This window comes from Micromesistius poutassou (genome assembly GCF_964030765.1).
Source record: "Micromesistius poutassou genome assembly, contig: SCAFFOLD_5252, whole genome shotgun sequence".
Taxonomy (NCBI): domain Eukaryota; kingdom Metazoa; phylum Chordata; class Actinopteri; order Gadiformes; family Gadidae; genus Micromesistius; species Micromesistius poutassou.
In genome coordinates, this window is record NW_028178286.1 from 5,882 (window position 1) to 17,069 (window position 11,188).

An 11,188-nucleotide genomic window follows, 5' to 3' on the forward strand; every position below is an offset into this window, starting at 1 on the left:
TAATCGTTGTTTAACAGTGAAACTGGACGACGGTTATCTAAAAATAGATCTAAAATAGATAGATTAAATCTAAAATATAATCACAGTCTTAACAACAAGCGTGACGCTGTTAGGTTTATTTTATTACATGAATTGCGTTTCTTTGAACACCGATCTGGGTAACCTGTGGCGTGATAAGGAGCTACGGTAACCATGGGGACGATATATCCCGCCCACCGGTGGAGCCGGAAACGGATATCCGGATCTAGACTTCCTCCTCCGTGGGCGGGTCTTTGTTTACAGTCCGACCAGCAACTTTAAACGCAAGTATTGAGTTGGAGCTTATGTTTTAATTTGCAGACGAGTCTAACGTTGCTCTACTCCCGTTTTCTACACACGACGTGTTTTAATACAGTTTCATGTTTTTTAGAGCTTAACCGAAGTTCAACTCGTATGAATTCGCCTTCCCGGCCACAGAAAATATATGCTGCGCGCAGTTCTCGTTTTGTCCACCAGAGGGCAGGCGTTGACCGACTGAATATTGGCGTGTGTGGGAATATTTTTTAATTTATAATTTATTGTATGAAAAAAATCAAAACTTTAAAAACAGCGGTGTTCGTCTTGTATTGTGGCCTCTAATGTGTAGTTATATATTTTTATTTTTAGAGATTAAGCGAAGTTCAACTCGTTCCTGACCACAAAATATGCTGCGTGCAGTTCTCGTTTTGTCCACCAGAGGGCAGGCGTTGACTGGCTGTGAATCAAAGCGTGTGTGGGAACGTTTTTAATCTGTAACTTTATTAATATAATTATAATAAAATAAATATTATTATATAATTATTATATTATTATACTTATTAAATAATAATATAATTAATTATTTAATAAGGTGCAGCACATTTCTCCTATAAGAGCACAGACTCCTCCTTGTTCCGCCAGTAACCAATCACAGGGCTTGCCTGTTTTGCCAAAGTCATTTGTCTTGTGGCACGCAGCTGCTCCCCTAGCGCAGATAAAGCGTCGTCTAACAGATAAACACGTCTAACGTCTAACATTATATGCAAGTAGAGACGGGGAGAGAGAGAGAGACGGAGTGTGTGTCCGTCTGTCTGTGGTTTCTTTCTACAACGGACACAGAGACACTGAGGCACCGCCCCCCCCCCCCCCCCCTAACCAAAACCCAGGGAGGAGGTCCCAGAATAATATCAGAACAACATTTGTTGTTTTATTTATAATTTCTTATTAACAAATTATTATTCTTAAGGCACTTATGTAACATTATTTAGTAATAAAAGGAGAATGATGATGGGCTGAACACACGAGAACATTCAGTTGGATCCACTGAGTTGTTTATTAAAATTATGCTTCATTAACAAATGCAACAGAAAAATAGTCCCTTACATGTACACAATAAACACAAGGACTGAAACAATAGAAGCTGCAGACTTTACTAATCATAAACAGGTGTGCACGTATCTTTAATAACTGAACATGTTCTGCTGCCGTTTGGTTCCCAACAGAACACCAGGAATCAATACTCAGTTTAAAGTCATTTACAACACAGACCTCCTGGTTATTATGAATGAAATATAAAATCTGCTTTAAATCAGGTTCCTTTGGCAGCGAGCTGCTCTATTCACACTAACACTGAAGTAATGCATACTAGCCTTTCATGGCTCACAGTAAAACAAACAATCTCTCTTAACCTCTTGTTGTTCCTAAGGTCAGTCTTAAACTGCAAAAGACCCGCCTTCTTTGCTGAAGGTCTAGTCAGTGTGTCTGACAGACACGGTCATAGCACTAGAGGAGCAAGTAAAGGACAGCTAGCTTTACCCAGACCGAGGTCCAATCTACTGAAAAATACCATCATTTACACAACTATTTCATTATGGAATGAACGACCAAAAAAACATACGTTCTAGCAAAAATAGCAAATACAACTTTAAAAAGTCTGCAAAAAAATCATGTGGTCCATAATGTATATACATTTTTAATGTTGTCATTTCTTTTTGTAGCCTTCATATCTTTTTTTAACTTTTTTGTTTGTCTATTTTTATTTTAGTTTGACATAAGGTCAAACAAGTGATTGTCTGTTGTCTATATTTGATGTTTGGGACCCAGGAAGACTAGCTCTCTCTCTGGTGTGTGGCTAAGGGGGATCCTAATGAATCTAATCTAATCTAAATCATCCTTGTTAGGATTAGGACAAAAGTGATGATCAGAGCCCTGGAGAATAAAATATGTTAATGTATGAAAATGGACAAATATTGTAGCATAAAAAAAACATGTGATTTACCATCAATAGGTATTTAATATACAGTACATTTCAAATTAAAAATGAAATCTTAATAAAACCTGCTCAGGTAACCCTATGGAAGATCTTAAAAGTCTCTTCCTTTCATGGTTTACCAGCATCAACTTTTAGGAAGCCCCATAAAAAGGAGGGGGAGACGGGGGGGAGGAGGGGAGAGAGAGAGAGAGAGAGAGAGAGAGAGAGCGAGAGAGAGAGAGAGAGACTATAACTGCCACAGAAACTACAAAAAAGGCCTCCAAAGCTCCGGCCCCGGACGAAAACAACTTCCTGTGTGTGTGTGTGCGCCCGTCCTCCGCCCTTTTTTTTTTTTTCTACAACCGGCACAGAGACGCTGAGTCACCCTCCGGCCTCCACACCCCCCCGTCGTGCTCGCCCGCACGACGACGGACACACACCCTCACCATGTGTGTGTGTGCGTCGTCGTCCGGGTGTGTGTGTGTGTGTGTGTGTGTGCTTACGTGTATGTGTGTATGTGTGTAGATGCGTGTGTGTGCGCCCCCCCCGTCCGACCGCTTTTTTTTTTTCTACAACCGACGACGGGTGTCTGTCTGTCTGTCTGCGTGCGTGTGCGCGCACGCGCGCGCGAGCACCCATCCGCCCGTCTGCCATTTTTTCTTTCTACAACCGACACAGAGACACTGAGGATCCCTCCCCCAATACCCTAAACACAGGGAGGAGGTCCTCCTGGGTGAAGGTGGACCTGAAGGTGTGGATGTGTGTCAGTGTGTCTGAGGACCCTCCTACACCTCGGGACACTCTGTAGAAGGACAGAGTGCCAGCAGGCCGGTCCAGATACACTCCTACTCTGGTAGAGCCAGCGGGGGGGAGACGTATGTCTGTCTGTCTACCGTTGTACCGGGCAGAGTAAAAACCATCACGACAAACAAGACTCCAGGACTTGTTGTTCCATCCAAGCAGGCTGTCATAACCCCCTCCTCTCCTTGTGATTCCTCTGTATGTCACTCCTATAACAACATCTCCTTTCCTCTCTACCTCCCAGTAACAGCGGCCACTCAGAGCCTCTCTACACAACACCTGGGGCCAGGAGTCAAATCTCTCTGGGTGATCCGGATACGACTGGTACTCTCCAACCCGCGTCACCTTTCTGTTGTCCTCAGACAGAGAGAGTCCTCTGTGGGTTGTGTTTGGGTCCAGTGTGAGTTCACAGGCATCTGACGGGAGAACAAGACATGATATTATTCATAATTCCCGAGATATTCCAGGTTATTCGCCCAAAATCCCCCCATTCATTCTCATTGGAAAATTTAAAAAATGCTGATTCATGCTTGAGCCCCCACGACCCGACCCGACCCCGGATAAGCGGATGAGGATTTGTTTTCAGTTGGTATATATATATATATACACACATATATACATACATACATACATACATACATACATACATACATACATACATACATACATACATACATACATATATACATATTATTTTGTATACGTGTATATATATACACATACATTTATGAATATATATATATATATATATATATATATACACACCTCAACAACAACGTTATAAATACATCAACAACAAACATCTCTCCTTGGATCCAGATCTTACCAAAGACAAGCAGCTCAGCGGTGTGATTGGCCGTGCCAGCGCTGTTGCTCGCCACGCAGCAGACCGTGTTCACGCCATACCTCACCCCTCTGACGAAGAGGAACCCCCTCTCCACCCAGGCCTCTGATTGGTCGTCTGTGCCGTTCCTCTCCAGGGGCCTGCCGTTGTGGAGCCACTCGACGGTGGGCTCCGGCGTGCCACTGGCATCGCAGGTGTAGCGGGCCGTTTGGCCCACGGGCAACACCTGGGTAGTGGAGTGGAACTTTGTGATGCTGGGGGCCTCCTCCTCCTCCGTGGGCATCACTGAACCTGAAGAAACCAGGAGGAGAGGAGTGAACGTTTACAACACGTATCTAGAGATGCACCATCAGACACTCCCTTCACTCTCTCCTAATACAGGTCCACAGTAGACCACAATAGAAACCTGACTTTAGTAGCCCACAGTAGAAACATGGCCCTAGTAGACCACAATAGAAACATGGTCTTAGTAGACCACAATATAAACCTGACTTTAGTAGCCCACAGTAGAAACATGACCTTAATAGACCACAATAGAAACATGGACTTAGTAGACCACAATAGAAACATGACCTTAGTAGACCACAATATAAACATGACCTTAGTAGACCACAATAGAGACATGGCATTAGTAGACCACAATAGAAACATGGCATTAGTAGACCACAATAGAAACCTGACCTTAGTAGACCTAAACACACCCAACCACCTTTCCAGTCATAAAGAGTATATTTACTGTGTCTACGGCACAGAGAACAGAAAGGAGGAACCGTTCTCCACTCATGAACACAAACAAAGTCTACGGACCCTCTTTCTCCAGCTCAGCCTCCAGATGATCCAGGTCCACGGCCTTCTCACAGATCCAGTGGTGCAGTCTGTCACACGGTTGTCTGGACCAGCCGTCCTCCCCTGTTACGACACAGACTTCTGCTCCGCTGTCATCGCCTGGTTTAGCGCGTCTCAAACTGAGAACCACAAGGAGGAGACAGTGGAGCCCAGTGTTGAGGTGAGGTCACTCTGTCACTCTCAGAGAAGAGATGCTGCTGAACAGAGTCATCAGCCTTACCTTGAGGTCATGGGGGTACCATCCACCCACTTGAAGGTCCCCTTTGTGTCTCTACTGCTCAGTCCAATCCAGGAACGCTCAAACATTCTGCTGAGAAACGCCTGTTTCCAAAGGTAATAGCATCTGTTGTCATGACAACACAGCTGAACACACACACACATGCAATCTCTCTCTCTCTCACACACACTCACACAATGTCTCTCTCTCTCACACACACTCACACAATGTCTCTCTCTCTCACACACACTCACACAATGTCTCTCCCCACACACACACACACACACACACCTGTTCTTCTCTGCTGTTGATAACCACCAGGTCTGCATTTCTCCGCAGACAGTCTTCTCTACTGGCCTTCCAGCTCTTCTTAGTGGTAGACATAAGGTAGAAACTCTGGTCGTAAAACATCCAGCCCTGAAGCGCCAATTCATCTGTTGAATGTAAAAGAAAATCCTTAACAAACACAGAACTGCTTATCTTACCGTCTTCATTACTGACACACAACCCTGAGACCTGACCTTAACAGACCACAATAGAAGCACAACCTTAATAGACATCAATAGAAGCATGACCCTAATAGACGACAATAGAAAAATGTCTTTAGTAGACCACATTTATTTGGTGGTAGTTTAACACGGTCTATGCTCTGTTAGCCTGACAATATAAAATGTGAAGTTATAATGAAGAGGGGATGTTCAGATTGATGTAATAACTTGGATAAAACCCTCACCGAGTTCATCCAGTAAGCGCTCTCTCCCCTCCTTCCAAGGTGACGGTGTGTCTAGGACAGGACAGAGGAGTACAGAAGGAATGAGCTCTAAAACAGAACGACATCGTCTCTAAACGTCACAGGACCCACAGCCAACCAAACACAAAGTCCATCCCCCCTGAAAGAGAACATGACATATTATTAATATTAATACCAATTAAAATAACAATAACTATAATTATCAATATCATTATCGTTGCTATTGTTACAATCATTCATATTATTAACACAAATTCTAACAAAAACAATAATGATCATTATCATTGCTATTATTACAATCATTAATATGATTATAACTGTTATTATTCTAACTAGTCCGCGTTGCGCTCAACCTCTAGGTGGACTTAAACCCAGAGCTATAACGTGGAATCCCTGGTCGATAATGTAACACATTTCTGAGCGCATAATATAATAACATGAATAGTGAATATACTCTCCTGAACTCTGGAAGGAGATATAGGCTTCCCTTGTGCAGGCACAATCGATACAAACATTCCTTTGTGCCTGTATCAACCAAGCTTCTCAACAGCAGGAAATGATTGCGATGTCTCTGTATATGCATACGAACATAGGCTATGTGTATATGGAAATGAATGTATTATGAGTCAAACTATGGACATATGTGAGTGAATTGATTAATGTATGCTTGAGGTTATGTGATGCTGATATGAATGTATATTTATGATTACAGTTAGAGTAGCAGTGTGGATGCATGTGAATGACGTTCATGTCGGCTTGCTGCATGTGCAGGATTGTCCAGTGGTCTGTTTACTCCACCAGTTTTCTAACTTGATGTTCTTTTTGTACTGTATGTGTTTTTATGTATGCAACATGTTCCCTGTCTCCACGACAAATTTCTCCCTGGTGGAGACTAATAAACTAACCTAACCTAACCTAACCTAACATTTTACCGATAATGTTACAACGTATAACATATTGGTTCACCTGTTACATAATGCAGCAAGCATAATCATTTTCTCCTTACGCTATGAAGCAAGCATATGTGCAGTGTATATACCGCGTGTGTGCAGTGTGTGTATGAGCGTGCATGTGTGTGCATGTGTGTGTGGTGTGTGTGTATGCGGTGTGTGTGTATGCGGTGTATGTGTGCGTTCGCACGTGGTGTGTGTGTGTGTGTGTGTGTGTGCATGTGTGTGCGGTGTGTGTGTGTGTGTGTGTGTGTGTGTGTGTGTGTGTGTGTGTGTATGCAGTGTGTGTGTATGCGGTGTCCTGTGCTGCCTTTGTCTTGTAACGTGTGTGTTCGTGCACATGTGTGTGTGTGTGGTGTGTGCGTGCATGTGTGTGTGTGAGTGCGTGTGCATGTGTGCGGTGCATGTGTGCGTTTGCACGTGTGTGTGTGTATGTGTGTGTGTGTGTGTGTGTATGTGCATGCGTGCGTGTGGTGTATGTGTGCGTGTGTGTGTGTGTGTGTGTGTGTGAGCTGCAGGCTGCTTGGCACATGCGCGTTGACCAACTGTGCAGAGCAACTTGTCCGACAGGCCTGCTGTTACATAGTAGTAAGATCATTCATATTATTAACACTAATTCTAACAAAAACAATAATTATCATTATCATTGCTATTACTACAATCATTAATATGATCATAACTGTATTGTAATTATATTCAGGATGATATGATTCAGACTCACTGAAGCGCAGGGAGATGAGGAGAATACTCAGCAGTCCGATGCTCACAACGACAGCGATGTGCAACCATAGAACTGTTCAGGAGTAGGACACACACACACACACACACACACACACACACACACACACACACACACACACACACACACACACACACACACACACACACACACACACACACACACACACACACACACACACACACACACACACGGTCACTTTGGCTACATGTTTTATTTTGGATCATTTTTTCGGACTGGATTATTTCTTTTAAATTCTCTAAAAAGGGGCACCTACCAAATCTTCTCTTCCTGGTCTCCCTCCGGTCCAAAGACGTGTCCTCAGGTTCCTCAGAGGGTCCAGGGTCCGGTTCAGACATAGTGACCATGGTTACTCTCTGATGGCCTTCACTGCTTCTGAACCTAGCCTCCATCTTTGCTCTATCAGCTGGAAAAAAACACATAACGTGTTTTAATTCTCAATTACGTGTTGCGAAATGTTTTTCTTCAACGCTTATCTGATGTCTTTTGACACACACTCACTGATGCACTCAAGCGCACACACACGGACACACAGAGTATGTTCATACATATATTCATACTGCGTGGCCATCATTCACAGTCCAGACAGTCTCCCTACGGTCTGCAGAACCCCCCCCCGTCTTTAAGAAACACCTGAAGACCTCTACTGAGAACAGCTCAGTAAGTGATGACTGCTACTGTGGCTCTCAGGTTGAGTTTAGAACACACTTAAGCACAACAAGTACTGGTCTCTAGAATGCATACGTATACGTTATTATTCCCTCATTATTGATATATACACATGCATAGTTATAGAGCAATACACAAAGAAATACATACACACACAGTAATCAAGGGGAGACAACATGTGGCCTGCGTGTCACCAGGGTCTTTCACAACGGCACACATAGAAAATATGAGGATATATATTGTGGGATAGTTTGAGATATGTTCATATTAATGACAAACTTGATATAATTCTGTTAAATTCATAAGTACACCTGATATCACTTCAGTTAAATGAGTAGCCATTATTAAAACACAAAATTGTTGATGGAATAAACCATGGTCACTCTAATGTCACGTTGCACTACCATTCATAATAAGTAATGAAAAAACTAAACTTGTGTTCGGCTCTAAAGTTACTCTGCACTCTGTTCCACGTATATAACGAACATATATCATGAAACACACAACTACTTGAGATGCCTATCAGTAGTCCGTAACTCACGGGCGTAGTCACACGTCAAGTAAGGTAACAAAAAAAAAGGGTTTTGTCTAGAACACACACATGTCGTTATTTAGGAGAATAAATCTGTCTCTACGGTCGCTGGTTCATCAGGTCGGTCACTCTGAATTAAAACGTTTGCTAAACGTGAATCTAAAATGCATGCAGATGAAAAAACATTGTTTACTGGATTATTTATTTTAAATCCTCTAAAAAGGGCACCTACCAAATCTTCTCTTCCTGGTCTTCTTCTCCCGGTCCAAAGACGTGTCCTCAGGTTCCTCAGAGGGTCCAGGGTCCGGTTCAGCGATGGTGACCATGGTTACTCTCTCATGGCTTCCACTGCTTCTGAACTTAGCCTTCTTCTTTGCTCCATCAGCTGGAAAAACCACATGATGTGTTTTAATTCTCAATTAAGTGTTGCGAAATGTTTTTCTTCAACGCTTATCTGATGTCTTCATTTGACACACAGACTCACTGGTGCACTCAAGCGCACACACACGGACACACAGAGTATGTTCATACATATATTCATACTGCATGGCCATCATTCACAGTCCAGACAGTCTCCCTACGGTCTGCAGAATCCCCCCCCGTCTTTAAGAAACACCTGAAGACCTCTACTGAGAACAGCTCAGTAAGTGATGACTGCTACTGTGGCTCTCGTGTTGAGTTTAGAACACACTTAAGCACAACAAGTACTGGTCTCTAGCATGCATACATATACGTTATTATTCCCTCATTATTGATATATACGCACGCATAGTTATAGAGTAATACACACAGAAATACATACATACACACATGTGGCCAGCGTGTCACCAGGGTCTTTCACAACGGCACACACAGACAATATGAGGATATGTATTGTGGGATAGTTTGAGATATGTTCATATTAATGACAAACTTGATATAATTATGTTAAATTCACTTGTGTTCGGCTCCCTAAAGTTACTCTGCACTCTGTTCCACGTATATAACGAACATATATCATGAAACACACAACTACTTGAGATGCCTATCAGTAGTCCGTAACTCACGGGCGTAGTCACAAGTCAAGTAAGGTAACAAAAAAAAAGGGTTTTGCCTAGAACACACACATGTCGTTATTTAGGAGAATAAATCTGTCTCTACGGTCGCTGGTTCATCAGGTCAGTCACTCTGAATTAAAACGTTTGCTAAACGTGAATCTAAAATGCATGCAGATGAAAACATTGTTTACTGGATTAGTTATTTTGAATCCTCTAAAAAGGGCACCTACCAAATCTTCTCTTCCTGGTCTGTCTCCGGTTCAAAGACGTGTCCTCAGGTTCCTCAGAGGGTCCAGGGTCCGGTTCAGCGATGGTGTCCATGGTTCCTCTCTGACAGCTCTCACTGCTTCTGCTCTCAAGGGTTCAGCTCCGCTATTTCAGCTGGAGAAACCACGTCACAGGTTTGAATTCTGACCAATCGTCAGCCTGCAATCTGATATCATCAGTGTTGCGAAATGTTTGTGTGTGCGTTTGCATTTGCATTTGCGTGTGTGTGAGGTCCAAAAGCACCGTGGGTTTTTCCAGTAGCTGATGTTAACTCTAATGCGTATCATTTCTGTGAAGTCTATCTCTTCTGCTCATGGGGAATTAACGTCCACGCAAACCACTTTTATGTTGATCCTCGATCATTCATGTTTATAATACTTTAACGTTCTTTTATTGGTTCTCCACGACCTGTTTTTGTATTTATTTAGGTCAAATAAAACCCCTTTTTGTCAGAACTCTGTGCTGCTGTTTATTCAAACACTCAAAAACATAGCGAACATTATGGTGGATTTCCCATCACGTTAAAAGACATAGTGGAGCGTGTGTGTGTGTGTGTGGTGGATGGTTGAAGCAGCCTCACCTGGCCCCAGTCACACTGATTAGACTCTGGGGCTGGGGGGGGCTGCACACCTGTGACCAATCACAGGCGTGCGCGTGTGTGTGTGTGTGTATGTGGTGTGTGTGTGTGTGTGTGTGTGTGTACGTGGTGTGCGTGTGTGTGTGTCGTGCAAGCTGTGATGGACTTGGTCTTGCAGACCAACATTATTCTCAGTTCAGTCTGTACTCATTTTATTTAAAGTAAAATATTCACAAGCCAGGGCAACATGTCTGTGTTTGGCTGTATGGCTCTGCTGTATGGCTCACAGAACCAGATCATCTGAACTAGATCTATTCAACAAGCTCTTTGGTTTTGCAAGAGAATATCATCAAACTATCACCATTACCCTTTATAATAAGACTTAAATAGTTATTGGAACGAAGGATAATTAATAATCAAGCTGTTGACTACTCTTTTATTTATTATAAGTCTTATATAGTTATAGTAATGAACTAACTTTTTTTTCTTCCAATCTTCGTTTCCTCCTTTGCACCGCTGCGTCTCCAGCTACAGGACGCGACACCCTGAGTCTTCTTATCTGTGGTCTCTGTGTGCCTGTGTGCCTGTGCGTAGTCTTGTGTTTTCTTCCATGTCATCAGAATTATAATTATTATTACATAGAATTAATAATTCTAGAATGTATTTGACAATATGTTCTCAGCCAGGGC

At 42.8% G+C, this 11,188-nt stretch overlaps 1 protein-coding gene across 1 annotated transcript; it reads right to left on the reverse strand.

The window, feature by feature from the left end:
• Positions 1-2,911: 2,911 nt before the first annotated feature.
• Positions 2,912-9,976, reverse strand: LOC311372735 (uncharacterized protein; the record flags this gene model as incomplete). Its single annotated transcript, XM_084489691.1, has 9 exons — positions 2,912-3,465; positions 3,876-4,184; positions 4,701-4,858; positions 4,960-5,060; positions 5,248-5,390; positions 5,690-5,740; positions 7,379-7,450; positions 8,851-9,003; positions 9,886-9,976. 9 exons carry the CDS (start codon positions 9,974-9,976, stop codon positions 2,912-2,914), a joined length of 1,632 nt encoding a protein of 543 aa, XP_084345817.1.
• Between the last annotated feature and the right edge of the window lie 1,212 nt (positions 9,977-11,188).